This window comes from Oncorhynchus keta, chromosome 24 (genome assembly GCF_023373465.1).
Source record: "Oncorhynchus keta strain PuntledgeMale-10-30-2019 chromosome 24, Oket_V2, whole genome shotgun sequence".
Lineage (NCBI taxonomy): Eukaryota > Metazoa > Chordata > Actinopteri > Salmoniformes > Salmonidae > Oncorhynchus > Oncorhynchus keta.
In genome coordinates, this window is record NC_068444.1 from 33,257,207 (window position 1) to 33,283,979 (window position 26,773).

Below are 26,773 nucleotides of genomic sequence, written 5' to 3' on the forward strand. Positions count from 1 at the left end.
GGCCCATTCCTCCTGACAGAGCTGGTGTAACTGAGTCAGGTTTGTAGGCCTCTTTGCTCACACACGCTTATCCAGCATCTTCACAAAGGTCATTTGCTGTTGTTCTGGGATTGATTTGCACTTTTCGCACCAAAGTACGTTCATCTCTAGGAGACAGAACGCGTCTCCTTCCTGAGCGGTATGACGGCTGCATGGTCCTATGGTGTTTATACTTATGTACTATTGTTTGTACAGATGAACGTGGTACCTTCAGGCGTTTGGAAATTGCTCCAGGGATGAAACAGACTTGTGGAGGTCAACTAAACATTTTCTGGGGTCTTGACTGATTTATGTTGATTTTCCCATGATGTCAAGCAAAGAGGCACTGAGATTGAAGGTAGTTCCTTGAAATACATCCACAGGTACACCTCCAATTGACTAAAAAATAAGCAGCCATGACATCATTTTCTGAAATTGCCCAAGCTGTTTAAAGGCACAGTCAACTTAGTGTATGTAAACTTCTGACCCACTGGAATTGTGATACAGTGAATTATAAGTGAAATAATCTTGTGTCATGCACAAAGTAGATGTCTTAACCAACTTGCCAAAACTATAGTTTTTTATCAAGAAATGTGTGGAGTGGTTGAAAAACGAGTTTTAATGACTCCAACCTAAGTGTATGTAAACTTCCGACTTCAACTGTACATGTATCTGTGTTGCTGTCCATACAATTACATATATGCGTACGCGCAATCCATATGTATACCACAGAAGGTTGGTGGCACCTTAATTGGGGAGGATGGTCTTGTGGTATGGTATTAAAATGGTATTGGTATTATAAATGGTATTAAAATATATCCATTCACTCTGTTCCAGCCGTCATTGTGAGCCGTCCTCCCGTCAGCAGCCTCCACTGATGCACACAGGCACGCCTACGCCATTCCCTCACCTGAAATATGGCGATCCAGGCGTAGCAGATGTTATCAAAGTTGATGGCCCCTTTGAAGGGGTTGACGTGTCCCGCCGAGCAGTTACTGTAGTACTGGTTCCAGTTGATACAGGTGGTGTTGTCTGTGCTGTTGTAGGACTTCATGTCCATCTGACACTGGAGACCTCCCTCCTCATACAGGGTGGGCACAGAGGAACACAGGCGCATGCCGTTCTCCCTGGGCATGGAGCAGATGAAGGGGTTCTCGTCATCGTTCTCCGTGTGGTAATAGTTGCCGAGCTCGACGGACAGAGGACTGGCGAGAGAGGAGAGAGATTTACAGTTAGGGTTCTAGTAGGTAGGCATGGAGAATATGAAGGGGTTTGGTCACGGTTCTCTGCATGGTAGTAGCTCCCTAGCGCCACAGGTAGAGGACTAGAGGGAAGAGAGGAGAGAGGGGATAATAGCAAGGTTAGTGTAGCAGTTGGTGGAGTTCTCCCATCTAGGGTTTTCATCATTGTTCCCTACGCAATCTGTGTATTTACATAATATATATATATTTTTTTTACCTTGATTTAACTAGGCAAGTCAGTTAAGAACTCATTTGTAATTATAATGACGGCCTACTCCGGCCAAACCCTAACCCGGATGACGCTGGGCCAATTGTGCTCCGCCCTATGGGACTCCCAATCACGGACGGTTGTGATACAGCCTGGAAACGAACCAGGGTCTGTAGTGATGCCTCTAGCACTGAGATGCAGCGCCTTAGACCGCTGAGCCACTCGGGCGAGCACGTGTACAGTATGTCCCTCGTCTGGGTGTCTGTGTTAACCACGGCTTAGCTCTAATGGCGCACATCTCCGTCAGAGGATAGATAATTGGTGCGTCTGTCAACACAGACTGCCTAGAGGCGATGTGACACGCTGGATCGGTGTGTGTGTGTGTGTGTGTGTTTGTTTTGATGCATTAGCCACACAAGTAGCTTCAATTACTTACTGGGCCAAATCCTCCCTCTAGTACTGCTATGGCAGTCCCAGTTATATATTTATATGCTAACACATATATATTTATTTAAGCTATTTAAGCTATTTCACACTTTAGGATGGAGTTATGCAACAGCTTCGGCTGGCGAGTCAATCTGTGTTGGAGGGGATTTAATCCTTGTATCCATCATGGAATTGAATAGTGCGCAGTCACGTGGCTAATGCAATGGCAAAACTGTGGTAATTAAAGTTATGATTCAAGATGTCTTTCCATTGAAGTTTCTTGCTGTTGCAGTCTGTTCTAATGGCTTTATCTGCTATTATGACATACAAAATGACGGGAATGTAACATTGCGTGACATTTCAAGAGTACCTGAAATGTTTCGTCCAAATGGAATAGAATGAAAAGTCTTCACGAACCCATAATGTAGATGGACATTTAGGTCCTTTATGAGAAAATGTCATAAATCATAACTACCATGGTGGAAATGTCATATACCATGTATTACTTATAGAGCCCGCTGCTGTCTAAGTCTATGGGCAGTAATGGTCTCGCTCTAATCTCACTAGTTATCCTCTCCTTCCCATTTATCACCTCTATATAATCATGGCTACTCGTTGATTAATACAGGAGGGGTGACGCTGCTCAGGAAATGGCGGTGGTGGCCAGTATGTCTGACGGTACTTTTTTTCAAGGTCAAACTTTCCCTACGCTGTAAACCACAAGACATTTTTTTTTACTCAAATACTTCTAGGAAGTTGTACTCAAAATCAATGAAAAGTTATTCATTATTACTTCAAATATTTTTGTGGTACTTACTCAAAACTAAATGAGAAGTCACACCCTGTATATTTTGTAAAATATATGATAACAAATGAACTTTTTTCCCCAGTATTCTCTACTGCAGGTTGATAGTTTGGAATTGTTTTTAATGTCTGTGTTTTTGCATGTACATTGAATGATTGATTGATTAACATGTAGATGCTAAACAAAGATAAATGACAGTTTTGTAAACAAATCCAATCATAGAATGGTTGCACCTGTTACTGAAATGCTTGTTCCACTTTAAATGTCTTAGGTCATCTCCTCCCACTGTGCTTAATCTTGGCAGTCATTATGACTGCAGGTTTGCGGCTGAATACAACTTTCAACTGTTGGATATTCTAACGCTGGCTAGATTCCAACAGGAATTAGACGTCACTTTGCAAACTAGCGTAATGTGACTTACATTTACGGTTGCAAGATTCTGGCTAATTTCCCAGGTTTTCAGAACTCCTGGTTGGAAGATTACTAAAGTCTGCTAAATGACTTAAATGTAAATGTAAATGTAAGATTACTGTTTGTGGAATTTTGCAGCCAGACTTGCAGGCCTGATGTGGCCTGTAAATGATGAGTTTCAGGTCTATGTATAAGGTCTTATGTCATGGGTGGTAACTGTACAATTCAATCGAAGAGCAAAGGCACACTGGTAAATGATTGGATGCGTGACTTAGTGGGGGAGTTAAATTGAAGCATTACCTTACTCCAAAAACTGCATTTGTATTACTGAAGGTTGTACTGCTCACTTCAGCTATTATATGTTTCATAACGGAATTTTGGTGAGGTCATCGGTTTCCTCAAAACGTGTGCGCAGCTAGAACTGATCTGGTTTTACAGTGTATCAACATCCCACGTTCTGGAAACCAAGCAATCCGCATCAACAGCCCGCACACAGATTAAGTAACAGAGGCTCATTTGCTACAGAAAATAAACTCACCTCGTTTGCCTCTGACCTCATTACCATCAAACCAAACCCATTCATTTCTACCCTCTTCTTAACCGTAACCCCCCCTCACCACTTCTCACCACTTCTCACCCAAAACCTCCTCACCCGCACCCTCCTCAGCCCTATCCCCCCCCCACCACCACCACCACCACACACACACACACACACGCGCGCACATACACAGTTCTACTCACAGTGAGAAGTTCTCAGGCAGGAAGCAGCGGTTTCTCAGTAGCCCCGCCCACAGCTGCACGCCCACAATGCCGAAGATGAAGAAGACAAAGAAACAGAGCAGCAGGACATTCCCCAGCATGGGCAGGGTGTCCAGTAGCAGGGTCACCAGAATACGCATACCTAACACACAGAAACAAACACACACATTGTTTTTAATACCTTGTCAGACACATACATATACAGAAATCAACACGTGTCTGGTATCATACACATTCGCACACACACACATCTTTATATATAAGTGGAGGAAAATAGAATGGTTCAACTACAGTACACCACGAGCCCAGATGGTATATTGTAATAGTGACAACGCAGTATACCATTCCTGTCTCTGTGTGTCAGAGTACACTGTGAACGCCTGAGGAGGACAAGTTAGGAACTTCAGCAGCTCCTGTAACTGCAGTAAAGCGCCTCAGCTTTACCACAATCTCTTCAGCCTCCTCCTCACGCTCCTGCCCACACAGTCCCCGGGGCCTATCGCTGTGTGACTTCCTCCTCTCTCCCTACTAACCAGACAGTGGTTAAATCAGTTATATACTCTCTCTCTCTCTCTCTCTCTCTCTCTCTCTCTCTCTCTCTCTCTCTCGGCATGGGAAACATATGTTTACATTGCCAAAGCAAGTGAAATAAATAATAAACAAAAGTGAAATGAACAGTAAACATTACACTCACAAAAGTTCCAAAAGATGAAGACATTTGTCTGTATACAGTGTTGTAATGATCTCTCTCTCTCCCCCCTCTTCCCCTTCTACCTCCCTCCCGCCCTTAAAGATCCTCTCTAGTTAAGCTCGCAGCAGAAACAGGTGACTCGGGCGTCAGTAACGAGAATAATTTTCCGATCAGGATTTCCCCCGGGTAATTGGAGGAGCCGGGTTAATCCCTGTCTGCTCAATGACTACCACCACCACGGGGAGAACCAGCGAGAAATTAGTCGATTTTGTAAAGAAAGAGACAGAGCGAGGGAGGAAGAAGAGTGAGAAAGAGACAGAAAGTGGGAGAAGGAGAAAGAGAGAGGATGGAGAGTGGGAGAGATATGCGATAGAGAATCAGAGAGCAAAAGAGAAGGAGGGGAGAGAGAGGAAGAGAAATGTGCACATTTGAAAAGAAAATGGGTAGGGAGCAAAATAGGGAGAATGAAGAGCGCTCAGTAGAGATAAGAAGGGAGGGATGGTATCATCGGAGGAGAGAGAAGAGAAGTGAGCCACAATGAGAAGCATGTCTGGGTAGATAACAGGCGTGTCGACAGTTTGGGTTCACATCCAGCTGTATTGTGTCTCTCTATCTAGTCTCGCAGTCATCAGCTTTTTACAGCCAAGCTGCCTGACGGGGAACAAATACACAAGACACAAATCCAAGCCTAAGAGAGGAGTTGGGTCGTTCCACCAATTCGGTGCAGTTTGAGAAGTATAACTTGGTCAAAATAATATTTAAAAAACATTTGATTTGACCTCATTTTAACATTCGGTCATAAAGAGCACATGTTCAAGAGGTTAAATACATGTAAGAAATACTATAGTAAGTGCTTATTAAGTGCCAAATAAAGTAAACAAATCAGCATTTTGACCTCTGTGCGCTCTCTGTGATTTCGAGGAAGATTCTAACTCCAAGTTGTCACTGTCATTGTAAAGCCCTAGTCATTGTGTTGCTTTGACAAAGTTATTTCTGAGGGTTATTATTGATTTCATGGGATTAGTGATTCATTCAAGTCTGTCCCTCATTTTGAAGTCAACCCTGTGACGTGACTTGAAGTCTCATTTTAGTATGGTTTAACGATTTATTTCAAAAGAAACATTGAACATCTAATAGTCAAATTATAGTGTAAAAGCAGAGGAGCTGGTTCTATAATTTGTTTGCCATTGTCTGGTGTTTTTGTGGTGAAAAACTGAGTGGGTCTAGCACAACACGTCAACCCTGTGAAATTGTTGAAATGTTTTAACATTGCAAACAACAAGCGTCCATTCCCCCATCACAGGGGGATTCATGGCTGATTTAACTAGCAATTAACAGTTGGAGGGCCGTTCAGGGGAATTCTTCCCAAATATGATACATTTCCACTTGGTTACGAACAAACCATAAGACTACTAACCATCCACTGTGGAGCAGTATAACATAACTCTGGTTGCGTGTTATATTCCACAAGGTTGCGCTTTCAAACTCAGTGATGGACACAATTGTTATTATTATTATGTTTTTTATTTTTTTATTACCCTATCCCAAACCTTAACCCTTACCTTAACCATTCAGAATGAGTGCCTAAACTTAAGATTTTAACCCTATCCAAAAGCTTAACACTTAACCTTCTAAATTTGACGTTTGGAGCAACTTCAAAATTTGATCAACCCAGGGTGTCAAAAAAACACTTCACAATGTGACATTTGGAACAACATCCAAATTTGATATTTGGAGAAATTTGGAAAACGTCTTAATTCTGCAGTGACACTGTGAGTGTCACGACTTCCGCTGGAGTCGGTCCCTCTCCTTGTTCGGGCGGCGTTCGGCAAGCGGAGTTCGGCGGTCGACGTCACTGGCCTTCTAGCCATCGCCGATCCACTTTTCATTTTCCATTTGTTTTGTCTTTGTCTTACACACCTGGTTTCAATTTCCCAATTACTTGTTCATTATTTAACCCTCTGTTGCCCCATGCTTGTTTGTGAGTAATTGTTTGTATGTAGTATGGTCGGTTTATGTGGGCTCTCTTTTTTGTACATGTTGAGTAAAGTATGTTTACTTACTCATATCTGCTGTCCTACGCCTGACTCCTCTACACCAGCTACACACAGACCTCATTACAGTGAGAACTTGTTGCTATAATAAAGAGCATTTCTTTTAATATAATAGGCTTTTGAAATGCAATATTGGTGCACAATTTCTACTTAAAATATTAATGGGATGCAAAAAAACACTTTTCGTGGAACAACCCAGGTAGCTGAGATGTTAAGCTACAAGTTATACAATATTATGATATACCACAGGGAGATATTCTACAGAGTAGAGCAATGCAGACTCACACTATAGATCAAATGGAAAAGGAAAGGCAACACTCAAAGGTCCCAATCCTATTTTTAGATCAGCACACCTCAGGTTTTTGCGGGAAATCATCCAATGACATCAACAATGCATGACATTTTTACTCTTTGGAATTAACACATTAATGCAGAATATGTCAACACATAAACTACTAAACAGCACATGAATAATGTTTAGGGCTGTCAGAGTTAATCAGCGTATACAGCTAAAACAACAATGGGATGTCACATCAAGTTGACATTGAGGTTAACCCTCTAGTCTAAGTCATATCTAAGCCAACGGGGGGAAGGGAGGGGGTTCTAAGTGAACATATGAATATGTTTTAAGACGGTCAAACCTAGGATTGCTTATCTATTTGATTTGGAATTTTAAGATATAAGAGAGATCAGGAACCTTTGCGGTGGATTGAGACGCAGCTACTGTAAAAAAACAGATATCTATATCTTAAACAGACTCATTTTGATGGGGATGTTTGTAGGCCGACGGTTAAAGAAAGTGTGCTTTATCAATTCACCAGATTCTCTTACCGTTACTTTGGACAAAATCAAGACATCAATATTCTTGTAATGCATGCTTTTTGTATAAAAAAAATCTTATATTAGAGCTCAATATTAGCAAATGCTGAATTAGTGATTAATCACAGCAGATTAACTCGACAGATCACAACAGATTAAATGTTTTAATCGTTGACAGGGCACATTTTTTATTTAACTAGGCAAATCAGTTAAGAACAAATTATTATTTACAATGACGGCCTACCCCAGCCAAACCTAGACGACACTGGGCCAATTGTGCGCCGTCCTACGGGACTCCCAATCACAATGTGGATTTGAACCAAGGACTGTAGTGACACCTCTTGCACTGAGATGCAGTGCCTTAGACCGCTGCGCCACTCGGGAGCAACAATGTCCTACCCCAGCCAAACCCTAACCCGGACGATGCTGAGTAAATTGTGAGCTGCCCTATGGGACTCTCAATCACGGCCAGTTGTGATACAGCCTGGAATCAAACCAGGGTTTGTAGTGACACCTCTAGCACTGAGATGTAGTGCGTTAGACCGCTGCGCCACTTGGGAGCCTAATAAACATATGCACTTATTGGGTGCATTATGTATACATTATTCTAGTCTGTACTTATACTAAGGTCTAAAAAAAAATCCAGTATGTATGTTGTGTATTTTGTTAGTGCGTGCTCTACATTATCCCCTTCAGATAATCACCATGAACTCTCCAGGAAACAGCATTCAGCAGGATTCAGTTTGTTCAACACTCCCTGACGAGGGACACTTTCTGCACGTTACAGCACTTTCTCCCTCTCTATCTCCATCTCTCTCTGTCTTTCGTTCAATTTCTCTATCTCTCTCTGGTCATTAATGAGTAAAACAGCAATGCAAAGCAATGCAGCGCACACATACACATTAATGAGTCGACTCCACACTGCAGTGCGCTGAGCTATGGGAGAATGATGCTTAGCTCTGCCTGTCACAGAGTTTAGGATTACTGTCTTATAGTCGCATTAAACATAGAGGCTCACTCCAATGCAAGTCATGGGCTTAGTCCCAATAGTGTAACTTTGCTTCCTTTTACGTGAAAATGAAGGGCTTTATAGGAAACTGTGCCCTAACCTTCGGGAATAAATGGCTACTGTGGCCAAATGCGTTTCTCTGGTGTGTTGTTATGCTAATGGCATACAGCAGCTTATTGTTGAGCCAACTTGGATCATAGGGGATCCCCAGGTTATTAAATTGATGCATTAAAAGCTAATTTTAAAAAGCTGGACAAGCTGGAAATTGTGAATAATGGAACAAGATGGCATTTCAACAGCATCTCACGGTTTTGACTTCAGTATTCAACGTTTGTCCGGGGGAGATAAACATCACATTTCAACGGTTAAGTTTAGGCATTCATTCCGAATGGTTATGGTAAGGGTTAAGGTTTGGGATAAGGGTCAAAAAATATAAAATACTGCCTAGCACTGGGACTGAACATGTGACCCTCGGAACCAGAACTCCGGGATAGGTTTACAACTGAAACAATTTGACGGTTAAGTTTAGGCATTAATTTCCAAATTGGAGCTGGAGCTCACGCCTTACACCCATCTGCCATCCCCAGCCACTGCACCCAAGCAAGCCTACTTGACGGTAATAGCGCTCACCGTTGCCCCTAGTGTCCAGTTTTTAAGGCATTTCCCAAAGTCCAGTGGACCTGGACGAACGTTGAATATCGCCTTGGATCTCAAGTGACTGGGCATATATCCTACATATTAATTCATTCCTTTTGAGGTATGTCTTTTTCCCTTTCCTTTTCTCTCTCACACACAGAAACGAACACCTCTCCCCATCCCCTCACAACCACACACTCTCCCTTTCTCCACAACCTAAACATAATCCGATCTGATTGACATTTCGTCTTGTATAATAACCGTCTCTCTCCTCCTCGGGTCTTTGTGTGCTTTCCAGTTACGCGCTGGGCGGCCATTTAATGTCAACATGGCTGCCAGGAAACTGACTGTGATGGGAGCCCATCTGTTTACAGGCACATCAAATCTCTCCTGTCCTCTCGGCTGAGGCCAGCCCTGGAACTGGCAGCACTGTGTGCCTACCTAACTCTACTGATGGAGTTTCAAAAGAGGGAGTTGGAACACACCTGCGTCCCTCTGTAGCCTAATCCGTAGGCAATAGCCCTTGACAAAGGGTCTAAACCCAAAGTTCTGGATTGTGTTGTATTCATTATGTTGTTTTGATTAGGGAGGAAACAAAAGGGCTAAGATGGGTGTACAGCAGAGCGAGCATGAATTAGCATACAGTAACTGAAGGTACAACAAGTGTGTTGCTTTGTAAATATTTTATTCGATTGTTACATGAAATGCTATATTGGCAGTACATGCTCTAATATAATAATAGGGATACCTAGTCAGTTGCACTGAGATAATAATGGGAGGGGATGGCTGCTGTTTTACGGGCCCCTAACCAACTGTGGTATTTTGTTCGTTTTTTTCACGTTATTTGTAAGTCATTTTTTGGCTTATTTTGTACAGGATGTTGCTGCTACCGTCTCTTACAGTGGGGCAAAAAAGTATTTAGTCAGCCACCAATTGTGCAAGTTCTCCCACTTAAAAAGATGAGAGAGGCCTGTAATTTTCATCATAGGACCACTTCAACTATGACAGACAAAATGAGACAAAAAAAATCCAGAAAATCACATTGTAGGATTTTTTATTAATTTATTTGCAAATTATGGTGGAAAATAAGTATTTGGTAACCTACAAACAAGCAAGATTTCTGGCTCTCACAGACCTGTAACTGGCGTAGCAATCGGACGTGTGTTTTGTCTTGTCCCGTCCTGTCTAGTGTAAATATAGTTTTCTTCGTTTTTTTTTTTTTTTCTGTATATATTTCGTACATATTTTAATCTCACTTTCAAACTAGAGCTGAATATACTCTCCTGCAACCCGCATCACCCAATGTGGTACGGATCTGCTTTTTCTATACTTTACTTTAGAACCGGAACCACCATCAGAAGCTAGCCAGCTAACTAGCTACTAGCTCGTACTCAGTTAGCCATTGCTAGCGGTCTTCAAAGCTAACTAGGACACCAGCGCGACATCAACCCAGAGCATATCAGACTGCTCTTTCTCTACCACATCTCCGGATTCCTACCGCAAGCTCTGAACCTTTACACCGGATCATCGCAACTAGCTAGCTGCAATCCGAGTGGCTACTCCTGGCTAACGTCTCTGTCCCAAAACAAGCTACAGTTAGCCTTGAGCTAAGCCCATCTCCCGACTAGCCGAAGAGGCCCAACAATACCTCTTTTGCCAATTGGCCTGGACCCTTTACTGCCGACACGGAGCCCCGCCGATCCATCACGACTGGTCCGCCGACATAATCGTCCGAGGTGGTTTCAACATGCTTTTTCGTTGCGACATCGCCAAAGATCCATCTGCTGGCCAAGGCCCGGGAGCTTTCTGAAACGCTGTGTCTCCAGCTCACCCAGCATACTAGAGCTCCTGTAGCATACTCCTGGGCTACAATTACCCGGGCCCACGACCGGTCTGTCGATGTCACCGCAAGAAGAGGAATAAACAGACTCACCCCATCGCGACGTCCCCCAAAGGTTAGCTCTCTAGCCCTCGCTATCTCCCTGCTTGCTAATTCGGCCTGCTAACGGCTAGCTTGTCTAGCCCGGGCCTACGAACTGTTAGCTTGTTAGCACAGGCCTGCTAACCATCTGGCTCACTGCATTCCAAACACTCTGAACCCATTTACTTTCTATCTCTCTTTGATTTTTATTTTGTTTATACCTTCTGGAAACCTGCCTCACCCACTGTGATACGGAATCGCTATCACCTTTAATTTTTATTTTATTTTTATGACACACTCAAGAACCTCCAGACGCTAACCAGCTAACTAGCTACAAGCTATTTAGTCATTGTTAGTTTGTTTTTTTTAAAACCTGGATAACACTCGCCAGCCAGCTTCCCTGCCCATCCACCGCTGCCCCCTGGACACTGATCTCTTGGCTACATAGCTGACGCACGCTGGACTGTCCATTAATCACGGTACTCCATTCTGCTTGTTTGTTTTATCTGTCGGCCCAGTTGCCTAGTCAACGCCATTTTACCTGCTGTTTGTTGTGCTAGCTGATTAGCCTCGCCTACTGTTTTTAGCTAGCTTTCCCAATTCAACACCTGTGATTACTGTATGCCTCGCTGTATGTCTCTCCCAAATGTCAATATGCCTTGTATACTGTTGTTCAGGTTAGTTATCATTGTTTTAGTTCACAATGGAGCCCCTAGATCCACTCTGCATACCCCTGTTACCTCCTTTGTCCCACCCCCCACACATGCCGTGACCTCACCCATTACAACCAGCATGTCCAGAGATACAACCTCTCTCATCATCACCCAGTGCCTGGGCTTACCTCCGCTGTACCCGCACCCCACCATACCCCTGTCTGCGCATTATGCCCTGAATATATTCTACCATGCCCAGAAACCTGCTCCTCTTATCCTCTGCCCCCAACGCTCTAGGCGACCAGTTTTGATAGCCTTTAGCCGCACCCTCATACTACTCCTTCTCTGTTCCGCGGGTGATGTGGAGGTAAACCCAGGCCCTGCATGTCCCCAGGTACCCTCATTTGTTGACTTCTGTGATCGAAAAGTCTTGGTTTTATGCATGTCAACATCAGAAGCCTCCTCCCTAAGTTTGTTTTACTCACTGCTTTAGCACACTCTGCTAACCCTGATGTCCTTGCCGTGTCTGAATCCTGGCTCAGGAAGGCCACCAAAAATTCAGAGATTTCCATACCCAACTATAACATCTTCCGTCAAGATAGAACTGCCAAAGGGGGCGGAGTCGCAGTCTACTGCAGAGATAGCCTGCAAAGTAATGTCATACTTTCCAGGTCCATACCCAAACAGTTTGAACTACTAATTTTGAAAATTACTCTCTCCAGAAACAAGTCTCTCACTGTTGCCGCCTGCTACCGACCCCGTCAGCTCCCAGCTGTGCCCTGGACACCATTTGTGAATTGATCGCCCCCATCTAGCTTCAGAGTTTGTTCTGTTAGGTGACCTAAACTGGGATATGCTTAACACCCCGGCAGTCCTACAATCTAAGCTAGATGCCCTCAATCTCACGCAAATCATCAAGGAACCCACCAGGTACAACCCTAACTCTGTAAACAAGGGCACCCTCATAGACGTCATCCTGACCAACTGGCCCTCCAAATATACCTCCGCTGTCTTCAACCAGGATCTCAGCGATCACTGCCTCATCGCCTGTATCCGCCACGGAGCCGCAGTCAAACGACCACCCCTCATCACTGTCAAACGCTCCCTAAAACACTTCTGTGAGCAGGCCTTTCTAATCGACCTGGCCCGTGTATCCTGGAAGGACATTGACCTCATCCCGTCAGTTGAGGATGCCTGGTCATTCTTTAAAAGTAACTTCCTCACCATTTTGGATAAGCATGCTCCGTTCAAAAAATGCAGAACCAAGAACAGATACAGCCCTTGGTTCACTCCAGACCTGACTGCCCTCGACCAGCACAAAAACATCCTGTGGCGGACTGCAATAGCATCGAATAGCCCCGTGATATGCAACTGTTCAGGGAAGTCAGGAACCAATACACGCAGTCAGTCAGGAAAGCTAAGGCCAGCTTCTTCAGGCAGAAGTTTGCATCCTGTAGCTCCAACTCCAAAAAGTTCTGGGACACTGTGAAGTCCATGGAGAACAAGAGCACCTCCTCCCAGCTGCCCACTGCACTGAGGCTAGGAAACACGGTCTCCACCGATAAATCCATGATTATCGAAAACTTCAATAAGCACTTCTCAACGGCTGGCCATGCCTTCAGCCTGGCTACTCCAACCTCGGCCAACAGCTCCGCCCCCCCCGTAGTTCCTCACCCAAGCCTCTCCAGGTTCTCCTTTACCCAAATCCAGATAGCAGATGTTCTGAAAGAGCTGCAAAACCTGGACCCGTACAAATCAGCTGGGCTTGACAACCTGGACCCGCTATTTCTGAAACTATCTGCCGCCATTGTCGCAACCCCTATTACCAGCCTGTTCAACCTCTCTTTCATATCGTCTGTGATCCCCAAGGATTGGAAAGCTGCCGCAGTCATCCCCCTCTTCAAAGGAGGAGACACCCTGGACCCAAACTGCTATAGACCTATATCCATCCTGCCCTGCCTATCTAAGGTCTTCGAAAGCCAAGTCAACAAACAGGTCACTGACCATCTCGAATCCCACCGTACCTTCTCCGCTGTGCAATCTGGTTTCCGAGCCGGTCACGGGTGCACCTCAGCCTAACTCAAGGTACTAAATGATATCATAACCGCCATCGATAAAAGACAGTACTGTGCAGCCGTCTTCATCGACCTCGCCAAGGCTTTCGACTCTGTCAATCACCAAATTCTTATCGGCAGACTCAACAGCCTCGGTTTTTCGGATGACTGCCTTGCCTGGTTCACCAATTACTTTGCAGACAGAGTTCAGTGTGTCAAATCAGAGGGCATGCTGTCCGGTCCTCTGGCAGTCTCTATGGGGGTGCCACAGGGTTCAATTCTCGGGCCGACTCTTTTCTCTGTATATATCAATGATGTTGCTCTTGCTGCGGGCGATTCCCTGATCCACCTCTACGCAGACGACACCATTCTATATACTTTCGGCCCGTCATTGGACACTGTGCTATCAAACCTCCAAACGAGCTTCAATGCCATACAGCACTCCTTCCGTGGCCTCCAACTGCTCTTAAACGCGAGTAAAACCAAATGCATGCTTTTCAACCGATCGCTGCCTGCACCCGCATGCCCGACTTGCATCACCACCCTGGATGGTTCCAACCTTGAATATGTGGACATCTATAAGTACCTAGGTGTCTGGCTAGACTGCAAACTCTCCTTCCAGACTCACATCAAACATCTCCAATCAAAAATCAAATCCAGAGTCGGCTTTCTATTCCGCAACAAAGCCTCCTTCACTCACGCTGCCAAGCTTACCCTAGTAAAACTGACTATCCTACCGATCCTCGACTTCGGCGATGTCATCTACAAAATGGCTTCCAACACTCTACTCAGCAAACTGGATGCAGTCTATCACAGTGCCATCCGTTTTGTCACTAAAGCACCTTATACCACCCACCACTGCGACTTGTATGCTCTAGTCGGCTGGCCCTCACTACATATTCGTCGCCAGACCCACTGGCTCCAGGTCATTTACAAGTCCATGCTAGGTAAAGCTCCGCCTTATCTCAGTTCACTGGTCACGATGGCAACACCCATCCGTAGCACGCGCTCCAGCAGGTGTATCTCACTGATCATCCCCAAAGCCAACACCTCATTTGGCCGCCTTTCGTTCCAGTACTCTGCTGCCTGTGACTGGAACGAATTGCAAAATCGCTGAAGTTGGAGACTTTTATCTCCCTCACCAACTTCAAACATCAGCTATCCGAGCAGCTAACCGATCGCTGCAGCTGTACATAGTCTATAGGTAAATAGCTCACCCTTTTCACCTACCTCATTCCCATACTGTTTTTATACTGTTTTTATTTATTTACTTTTCTGCTCTTTTGCACACCAATATCTCTACCTGTACATGCCCATCTGATAATTTATCACTCCAGTGTTAATCTGCAAAATTGTATTATTCGCCTACCTCCTCATGCCTTTTGCACACATTGTATATAGACTGCCCATTTTTTTCTACTGTGTTATTGACTTGCTAATTGTTTACTCCATGTGTAACTCTGTGTTGTCTGTTCACACTGCTATGCTTTATCTTGGCCAGGTCGCAGTTGCAAATGAGAACTTGTTCTCAACTAGCCTACCTGGTTAAATAAAGGTGAAATAAATAAAAATAAAATAAAAAGAGGCTCCTCTGTCCTCCGCCAGAAGAATTAGCAGGATGTGTACTCAAAGCATGCGTGGACCAACTGGCAGGTGTCTTTACTGACGATTTCAACCTCTCCCTGAATGAGTCTGTAATACCTACAAGTTTCAAGAAGAGCGCCATAGTCCCTGTGCCCAAGGAAGCGAAGGTAACCTGCCTAAATGACTGCCGCCTGTAGCACTCACGTCGGTATCCATGAAGTGATTTGAAAGGCTGGTCATGGCTGACATCAACAGCATCCTCCCGGATATTCTATCCAATTTGGATACCGCCCCAACAGATGATTCACAGACCTCCTCCCCAGTAACCGTAAGGTTGCTAGATCAAATTCCCGAGCCAACAAGGTAAAAATCTGTCAATCTGCCCCTGAACAAGGCAGTTAACCCACTGTTCCTAGGCCGTAATTGTAAATAAGAATGTGTTCTGACTGACCGGGTGCATCACCTCCTGGTATGGCAACTGATCGGCATCTGACCGTAAGGCACTACAGAGGGTAGTGCGTGCGCCACGTACATCACTGGGACCAAGCTTACTGCCATCCAGGACCTACATACTAGGCGGTGTCAGAGGAAGGCCTCAAAAGTTGTCAAAGACTCCAGTCACCCAAGTCATAGACTGTTCTCTCTGCTACTGCACGGCAAGCGGTACCGGAGCGCCAAATCTGGAACCAAAAGGCTCCTATAACAGCTTCTACCCCCAAGCCATAAGACTGCTGAACAGTTAATCAAATGGCCACCGGGAGTATTTACATTGACCCCCCATTTGTTTTTACACTGCTGTTACTCGCTGTCTATTATCTATGCATAGTCACTTTACCCCAACCTACATGTACAAATTACCTCGACTAACCTGTACCAGCACACAATGACTTGGTACCGGTGCCCCCTGCATATTGCCTCATTATTGTTATTTTATTGTGTTACTTTTTATTTCTTTTTTTACTTTAGGTTATTTGGTCAATATTTTCTTAACTCTTTCTTGAACTTCATTGTTGGTTAAAGGCTTGTAAGTAAGCATTTCACGGTAAGATCTACACTTGTTGTATTCGGCGCATGTGACAAATAAAGTTTGATTTCATTTGAATGCATTCAACCAAAATGTGTCTTCCACATTTCACCCAACCACTCTGAATCAGAAAGGTGCGATGGGCTGCTTTAATCAACGCCATCGGTGCCTGGGAGGCAGTTTTTGGGGGATTAACTGCCTTGCTCAAGAGAATAACAGCAGATTTTTCCAGGATTTCAAACCAGCAACCTTTCAGTTCCTGGCCCAATGCTCTTAAACGTTAGGCTACCTGCCTACTTTAATTGATAGAATGATTTTACCCACGGTAGATCAGGCGATGCCCTCATCCGGCAGATTACCACCCCCTTCACCACCCCACGACACTACGTCCTCCCTTGGTTGGCGATAGTACAGTATCCCTCATGACACCAGATAATATCCCAGCTACCATCCCCAGGACATTATTGCACAATGTTTCTCGACGGTTCTAATAAGGTTATGATCCAACATCATCGTCATAAAGTTCAGAATTATCCATCCTCCTCCTACTATTATCCATCCTCCTCCTACTATTATCCATCCTCCTCCTACTATTATCCATCCTCCTCCTACTATTATCCATCCTCCTCCTACTATTATCCATCCTCCTCCTACTATTATCCATCCTCCTCCTACTATTATCCATCCTCCTCCTACTATTATCCATCCTCCTCCTACTATTATCCATCCTCCTCCTACTATTATCCATCCTCCTCCTACTATTATCCATCCTCCTCCTACTATTATCCATCCTCCTCCTACTATTATCCATCCTCCTCCTACTATTATCCATCCTCCTCCTACTATTATCCATCCTCCTCCTACTCCTACAAAATGTGATACCTTTCCAGCTCAATTGAAGATCAAAAGATGACTTGTTCATGCTATATTGTATTCCAGAGATGCAAAGGCCTCTGGGATAGTATGTGTCCTCTGGGTCCTCTGAGCTGTCTCCAGACTCCACACTCAGACAATAGAAGCATTCGGAAGCCAAGACGTGACTACGTCCTTTCTAAAGCTCCTATGACCTACACTATCTCCAATACCCCCTTATAAAGGCATACACAGGAAGTACCCACTAAAACCCCATTGACCTCCACTATTTCCTCAATACACCTTCTATGGGTTCAGGAAATACTAGCGGCGAGGACATCGTCAGAACGTGTTTACTGTAATTATGTTTATCTAAGGCTGAGTAAAAAACAAACAGGAAGGAACATCCAGCAGAGGAAAGGAGAGGTAAGGTCAACACTTTGGGCTTATCACTGGTGGAGTACAAAACAGTGTGAACCTCAGCACAGCTCAAACATGAGGCCTAACAAGGCATGGAGAACACAATGAAACGTTCTTGCTAATGCCAAGTCGATAACAATGTGAGTGTGTGGGGGGTTAGGGGTACGTGTGTGTGTGTGTGTGTGTGTGTGTGTGTGTGTGTGTGTGTGTGTGTGTGTGTGTGTGTGTGTGTGTGTGTGTGTGTGTGTGTGTGTGTGTGTGTGTGTGTGTGTGTGTGTGTGTGTGTGTGTGTGTGTGTGTGTGTGTGTGTGTGTGTGAGTGCGTGTGCTAGCAAGCATCTTGTTAATGCCAATTCGATAACGGTGTGGGGAAAGGGCATAGCTTAACAATGAAAGTCACTGATAGGAATATTCCAGAGCAGATCTCATTACAAAGACTAGGAAGGGAGCAGTGGAGCAATGGCCTGTATGTGTCTGTGATAATCAATGATAATCAAGTATGTTGCAGAACATGCCTATCAATCATGGTCACTCTCTTTTGGATGGTGATTACTTATGGACATAACATGCAATTTATTTTGTCTATAGGCAGAAGCTAGTTTATGGTCATGTTCTTCATTGTTTATGCTGTTCACTCCCTCCCTCCTCTCTCTCCCTTTCATCCTCTTGCTCTTTATTTTGCCATTCACTCACTTCACCCCAATTACCACCAGAAGTCCAGCAAAAATGACCTTTCAGTCACACACCCGCACACAGGCACACACACACCAACAGCACGTCACCTGTTACCTGTCACCATAAGTGAACTCTAAAGCATGACTGGACGTGTGTGTGTGTGTGTGTGTGTGTGTGTGTGTGTGTGTGTGTGTGTGTGTGTGTGTGTGTGTGTGTGTGTGTGTGTGTGTGTGTGTGTGTGTGTGTGTGTGTGTGTGTGTGTGTGTGTGTGTGTGTGTGTGTGTGAGTTGTCTCTGTCAGCGTCTGCCCAGAAGACTGGACTGCAGTACAGGAAAGTAAGTACGTGTATGCGTGCGTGCATGAAGACCAGTCTTCTGAGCAGACAGACAGCCATCTTCTCCGAGCAACCAATTCCATGAGCAGCAGTAAGAAGAGTTCATCCTTAAATATATATATATTTTTTGTTCAATTATTTTACTATATGTGAACAGTTGAGTTCACATCTAGAAGAGTTGAAAGATACTTTTCTTTTGAGGAAATGTTTTGGAGAGGTTTGGATAGATTGATCGCCCTCATTCATCAGGCTCATCTGCTGAATCATCAGGTAACACAAAGAAGGAATGGGATTGGGGGACTATCAACCCAACAAGAACAAAAAGAACAATTAGGACCTGGATAAACAAACATGAAACCAACAGAGGGAGAAAGAGGAAGGATTTCTAATGGGTTTCTGGAGGACAGTCCAGGCCTTGAAAGTGAAACAAGCAATCACACGAAGTAACAAACAAGCAGAGAGCACTTGGTAAGAAGGTGGGGACATCCTGAAGTATCATAAATGATGTGTAATGTGCTGTTTCAGTGAAAACACACATTTCATGTCTTTATTTGTATTATTCATCAAGTGCATTGTTTAAAAAGTGTATTTGTCTAGAGGTTCATTATTTAATTATTTTGAGTCTAAGAAGTTGATGGAGGGGTGCTAAACTGACATATGGAATTGTTTTAAGATGGTCATACTATGGATCATTAAGTTATTTCATTTACAATTTTAGGACCCCTTTAGGTATCCCAAATATACATATAAAGCAATTATTTGATAAAATAATTATTTGTGCCTTTACTACAAAAGCCAATAGTAAAGCATTGAATGACACATTCATAAATGGCAAAAAAGAAAATCAAAAAACAAATCATAAGAAACAAGGTTTTTAAGTGTCTGTCCTAAATCTAGGAGATATTTTTAAAAACGAAGGAAAAAATATATATAATCATTTAAAAAATAATAATAATAAAAAAAAATTTTTTTTTAAATATATATATACAGTGGGGCAAAAAACGTATTTAGTCAGCCACAATTTGTGCAAGTTCTCCCACTTAAAAAGATGAGAGAGGCCTGTAATTTTCATCATAGGTACACTTCAACAACGACAGACAAAATGAGAGTGTGTGAAAACCTTGTGAAGACTTACAGAAAACATTTGACCTCTGTCATTGCCAAGAAAGGGTATATAACAAAGTATTGAGATAAACTTTTTATTGACCAAATACTTATTTTCCACCATAATTTGCAAATAAATTAATTACAAATCCTACAATGTGATTTTCTGTATTTTCTTTTCTCCTTTTGTCTGTCATAGTTGAAGTGTACCTATGTTCTCGCCCCATATATATATATATATATATATATATATATATATATATATATATATATATATATATATATAGTACCAGTCAAACGTTTGGACACACCTACTCATACAAGGGTTTTTCTTTATTTTGACGACTTTATACATTCTATAATAATAGTGAAGACATCACAACTATGAAATAACACATATGGAATCATGTAGTACCCAAAAAAGTAAGAAACATAGAAAATATATTTTAGATTTCTAGATTCTTCAAAGTAGCAACCCTTTGCCTTGATGACAGTTGAGTTGAGCACTTGTTGGCTGCTTTTCTTTCACTCTGCTGTCCAACTCATCTCAATTGGGTTGAGGTCAGGTGATTGTGGAGGCCAGGTCATCTGATGCAGCACTCCATCACCCTCCTTCTTGGTCACATAGCCCTTACACAGCCTGTAGGTGTGTTTTGCGTCATTGTCCTGTTGAAAAACAAATTATAGTCCCACTAAGCGCAAACCAGATGGGATGGCGTATTGCTGCAGAATGCTGTGGTAGCTATGCTGGTTAAGTGTGCCTTGAATTCTAAATAAATCTCTGACAGTGTCACCAGCAAAGCACCCCAACACCATCATACCTCCTCCTCCATTCTTCACGGTGGGAGCCACACATGCGGAGATCATCTGTTCACCTACTCTGCACAAAGACACAGCGGTTGGAAATAAAAATCTCTCATTTAGAATCATCAGAGTAAAGGATTTCCTTTGCTTGTGTTTCTTGGCCCAAGCAAGTCACTTCTTCTTATTGGTGTCCTTTAGTAGTTGTTTCTTTGCAGCAATTCGACCATGAAGGCCTGATTCACGCAGTCTCCTCTGAACAGTTGATGTTGAGAAGTGTCTGTAACTTGAATTCTGCGATGCATTTATTTGGGCTGCAATTTCTGAGGATAGTAACTGTAATGAACTTATCCTCTGCAGCAGAGGTAACTCTGGGTCTTCCTTTCCTGTGGTGGTCCTCATGAGAGCCAGTTTCATTATAGTGCTTGATGTTTTTTCCGACTTGGCTGACGTTCATGTCTAAAAGTAATAACAGACTGTCGTTTCTCTTTATTTATTTCAGCTGTTCTTGCCATAACATGGACTTGGTCTTTTACCAAATAGGGCTATCTTCTGTGTACCACCCCTACCTTGTCACAACACAACTGATTGGCTCAAATGAACTTTTAACAGAGAGAATGCCAAGAGTGTGCAAAGCTGTCATCAAGGAAAAAGGTGGCTAATCTCAAATATAAAATATATCTTAATTTGTTTAACACTTTCTTGGTTACTACACGATTCCATATGTGTTGTTTCATAGTTTTGATGTCTTCACTATTATTCTACAAAGTAGATAATAGTAAAAATAAAGAAAAGCCCTGGAATGAGTAGGTGTGTCCAAACTTTGACTGGTATTGTATATATTCATTTTTTTTACACATATAACCCATTTCGGGGGGCTAAGCACAAAACAACCTTTATACTCCAACTAAACCGGTACTGGTTACCTTCAGACAATATCAAAATGTAGAACACCATCGCCATGTATCCACACCATGTATCCACACCATGTATCCACACCAAATCAAATCAAATTGTATTTGTCACATACACATGGTTAGCAGATGTTAATGCGAGTGTAGCGAAATGCTTGTATCCATACCATGTATCCACACCATGTATCATTCACATCATCAGCCTACACATGCTGAGAGTTTAAAGCGACGCCAGACACACCACCCTCCTCAATTCCCCCCATAACCTACCTCCCAGGCTAGTTTTGGTTAGCCTCCTTACTCCCATTCCCAGGAATGACCTGGGACACTTGGCCCCAAGGCAGACCTAACCCTGCAACAGGAGCCACGGTCAACACTGCCCTCCCAGTTCTCGCCACCAGACCCTTCATCCAGAGGACTAAGCTCGGTCAACACTGCCCTCCCAGTTCTCGCCACCAGACCCTGCATCCAGTGGACTAAGCTCGGTCAACACTGCCCTCCCAGTTCTCGCCACCAGACCCTTCATCCAGTGGACTAAGCTCGGTTAACACTGCCCTCCCAGTTCTCGCCACCAGACCCTTCATCCAGTGGACTAAGCTCGGTCAACACTGCCCTCCCAGTTCTCGCCACCAGACCCTTCATCCAGAGGACTAAGCTCGGTCAACACTGCCCTCCCAGTTCTCGCCACCAGACCCTGCATCCAGTGGACTAAGCTCGGTCAACACTGCCCTCCCAGTTCTCGCCACCAGACCCTGCATCCAGAGGACTAAGCTCGGTCAACACTGCCCTCCCAGTTCTCGCCACCAGACCCTGCATCCAGAGGACTAAGCTCGGTCAACACTGCCCTCCCAGTTCTCGCCACCAGACCCTGCATCCAGAGGACTAAGCTCAGTCAACACTGTCCTCCCAGTTCTCGCCACCAGACCCTTCATCCAGTGGACTAAGCTCGGTTAACACTGCCCTCCCAGTTCTCGCCACCAGACCCTGCATCCAGTGGACTAAGCTCAGTCAACACTGCCCTCCCAGTTCTCGCCACCAGACCCGGCATCCAGTGGACTAAGCTCGGTCAACACTGCCCTCCCAGTTCTCGCCACCAGACCCTTCATCCAGTGGACTAAGCTCGGTTAACACTGCCCTCCCAGTTCTCGCCACCAGACCCTTCATCCAGTGGACTAAGCTCGGTTAACACTGCCCTCCCAGTTCTCGCCACCAGACCCTTCATCCAGAGGACTAAGCTCGGTTAACACTGCCCTCCCAGTTCTCGCCACCAGACCCTTCATCCAGAGGACTAAGCTCGGTCAACACTGTCCTCCCAGTTCTCGCCACCAGACCCTTCATCCAGTGGACTAAGCTCGGTCAACACTACCCTCCCAGTTCTCGCCACCAGACCCTTCATCCAGTGGACTAAGCTCGGTCAACACTGCCCTCCCAGTTCTCGCCACCAGACCCTTCATCCAGTGGACTAAGCTCGGTCAACACTGCCCTCCCAGTTCTCGCCACCAGACCCTTCATCCAGTGGACTAAGCTCGGTTAACACTGCCCTCCCAGTTCTCGCCACCAGACCCTTCATCCAGTGGACTAAGCTCGGTCAACACTGCCCTCCCAGTTCTCGCCACCAGACCCTTCATCCAGTGGACTAAGCTCGGTCAACACTGTCCTCCCAGTTCTCGCCACCAGACCCTTCATACAGTGGACTAAGCTCGGTCAACACTGCCCTCCCAGTTCTCGCCACCAGACCCTTCATCCAGAGGACTAAGCTCGGTCAACACTGCCCTCCCAGTTCTCGCCACCAGACCCTTCATCCAGTGGACTAAGCTCGGTCAACACTGTCCTCCCAGTTCTCGCCACCAGACCCTTCATCCAGTGGACTAAGCTCGGTCAACACTGCCCTCCCAGTTCTCGCCACCAGACCCTTCATCCAGTGACTTGAGGGATGTCTGTCAAATGCTCAGTCTGCTCTGCTCTCACGTGGCTGGCCAGGGATCTTCAAAAAGGCTCAGCTCACTCAGCAATTAGCTGCAGATGACCCTATGTCAGTTAGCTCTTATGGGAATGAGCTTACTCCCCCCGCTGACTATAAAATATTCTAGGGGGCTTGGGCTAATGCACATAAATGTGCGAAGTATGATTTAAAAAAATGACACAATTGACATTTGGATACAGGACTAATGTCCTGATATTCTGATTCTATCAGAAACATGGTTAAATGGATCCAACTCTGATAAAGTACATTGAAGTGAATGATTAGAATGTATTGAGATGGGACAGGTTACACAAAGGGGTAGGAGTGGCCATATATGTCAAATCTCATTTCATTGCGTCCCAATCTTTAAATATTTCTGTTTCCAAGAAATTTGAGCTGCTGGTTGTAGATGTGTCCATAAATCAGAATAAAAATGTATTTGTTGCTGGGATTTATCCACGAAACTGCAAAATACTCATCCTTGTTCAACTTTTCCGCTCAATGGTTTTTACACGACATGTTTCCGCTCTGATTTAGCCACTGTCTCCTGTATTCATGACCCTGAGTTGGCTCTAGAAAATGTATCCTCCATATGTATTCCTCTGGCAGATAAACACACCCGTTTTAAACAATTAAGAGTCAAAGATAGATTGAACCCTTGGGTTTTTTTTTTAGTTATCGGAGCTCATTCAGATGAGAAATCAGGCCTGGGCCAAAGCAAGGAAAACGGACTCTGTAGTGGTCTGACAATCTTTCAGACAATTGAGAAAAAGATGTATTATCTTGATTAAGAAAACTAAATCAAGCTATTTTTTTAAGCTCTATCTCTGACTGCTGGTGATCCTTAACATTTTTTGGAAAACAGTAAACTGAAGCATACAAATTCCTCTTCATCCCTGGCTAAGCAAGTTCTGTCTGACTGGCAGCATAACTGAGAAGAATGAGATAAGTGATGCTTTTAATCATGATTTTTTTTATCTCGGCAGGCTTTCTATTTGAGACAAACGGTGGTGCATTTGACCCTGGTCCGTCAATCGACTGCTCTTCCCTCTGCCAGCCTCTAGCTGACTCGACGGTTTACCCGTCAACTTCTGGTGAATCTTTGTTTTCATTTCAACAATTTACTATCTGTGATGTGCTGGATGTCTTGCTTAAGATTGATGTAAAACAAATCCACTGGGGCTGATATGCTAGATCCATTTTTTTGCTGCAGCTCTCTGCCCCCCTGATTGCTGAATAATTAACCCATATTTACCTGACGATTATATCTGGTACCGTCCCCAAGGTTTGGAAGGCGGACCATGCTCTTCCCCTTCACAAAGGTGGTGACCCTTGTGACCTAAATCATTATTGGCCTATTTCTAAACCTTCTTGCCTAGCTAAAATAGTATAATCCTCAATGAACTCTCAGCTAAAATCTTACTTATCTTTGAAATGTATGCTTAATGTACAGTTGGGTTTTAGACCGGGCCATAGCATTCTCTGCTGCATCCCTAGTTATGAATAATGTGGTTAACTAAATGGATAAAAAGCAACATGGTGCCGTCCGCTTCATTGACCTGCCAAAAGGCTTTTGATACTGTTGACCACCACCGCTAACGCAGCGTCTGATGATTTAAGCATATGCACTTTGGATGGTGTCCATATTGAACGTGTTCCTGCTTTCAAATATTCGGGCAGCTGAATAGATGAAACGCTGTCTTTTAAAAGGCATATTGATGAGCGAGTTAAGAAGCTGTAAAAAAAAAAATGGGCTTCTTCGAGAGAAATAGGTCCTGCATCTTGTTAAATACTATAAAGCAGACGATTGGGTGGACTTTCCTACCGGCCCTAGACTATAGCGACCTCATCTATATGAACACAGCTGCCACTTCATTGAAGCCAGTCGTTTATCATAGTGCACTGTGCTTTAGTACAGGTGACAAATTTTAGTACTCATCACTGCGTTCTCTACCAGAAAGATGGTTGGCCCTCTGATGTCACGTAGGTTGATACATTGCTATGTTTTCATTTATAAAACCCTTTTACAAAAGTTCTCACTGTACCTAACATTACTACATGTTAGACCTACGAGTTACCACACCCAGTCTCATTCCGTTGGTCTCTCCTGACTCAGGTAAATCAGCTTTTAGATTTCTTGCACCTTATTTGTGGAACAATCTTCAAAACGTTGTTAAATGTGATGTTCTGGTGCCTCTCGGGCCGTTCAGAAAGCTGACTGAGGACCTAACTACTGATGAATGTGATGTTCTGGTGCCTCTCGGGCCGGTCAGAAAGCTGACTGAGGACCTAACTACTGATGAATGTGATGTTCTGGTGCCTCTCGGGCCGGTCAGAAAGCTGACTGAGGACCTAACTACTGATCAATGTGATGTTCTGGTGCCTCTCGGGCCGGTCAGAAAGCTGATTGAGGACCTAACTACTGATCAATGTGATGTTCTGGTGCCTCTCGGGGCCGTTCAGAAAGCTGACTGAGGACCTAACTACTGATCAATGTGATGTTCTGGTGCCTCTCGGGGCCGTTCAGAAAGCTGACTGAGGACCTAACTACTGATCAATGTGATGTTCTGGTGCCTCTCGGGCCGGTCAGAAAGCTGATTGAGGACCTAACTACTGATGAATGTGATGTTCTGGTGCCTCTCGGGGCCGTTCAGAAAGCTGACTGAGGACCTAACTACTGATCAATGTGATGTTCTGGTGCCTCTCGGGGCCGTTCAGAAAGCTGACTGAGGACCTAACTACTGACCAATGTGATGTTCTGGTGCCTCTCGGGGCCGTTCAGAAAGCTGATTGAGGACCTAACTACTGATCAATGTGATGTTCTGGTGCCTCTCGGGCCGGTCAGAAAGCTGATTGAGGACCTAACTACTGATCAATGTGATGTTCTGGTGCCTCTCGGGGCCGTTCAGAAAGCTGATTGAGGACCTAACTACTGATCAATGTGATGTTCTGGTGCCTCTCGGGGCCGGTCAGAAAGCTGATTGAGGACCTAACTACTGATCAATGTGATGTTCTGGTGCCTCTCGGGGCCGTTCAGAAAGCTGACTGAGAACCTAACTACTGATGAATGTGATGTTCTGGTGCCTCTCGGGGCCGGTCAGAAAGCTGATTGAGGACCTAACTACTGATCAATGTGATGTTCTGGTGCCTCTCTGGGCCGGTCAGAAAGCTGATTGAGGACCTAACTACTGATCAATGTGATGTTCTGGTGCCTCTCGGGGCCGTTCAGAAAGCTGATTGAGGACCTAACTACTGATGAATGTGATGTTCTGGTGCCTCTCGGGGCCGGTCAGAAAGCTGATTGAGGACCTAACTACTGATGAATGTGATGTTCTGGTGCCTCTCGGGGCCGTTCAGAAAGCTGATTGAGGACCTAACTACTGATGAATGTGATGTTC

General features: G+C 44.4%; 1 protein-coding gene across 1 annotated transcript in view; it reads right to left on the reverse strand.

Moving 5' to 3' along the window:
* cacna1g (calcium channel, voltage-dependent, T type, alpha 1G subunit) overlaps positions 1-26,773 on the reverse strand; it is a 360,095-nt gene that overhangs the window by 163,857 nt on the left and 169,465 nt on the right. The window contains 2 exon segments of the mRNA XM_052478432.1: positions 929-1,223; positions 3,851-4,010. Of these exon segments, the coding sequence (XP_052334392.1) occupies positions 929-1,223; positions 3,851-4,010 (455 nt within the window).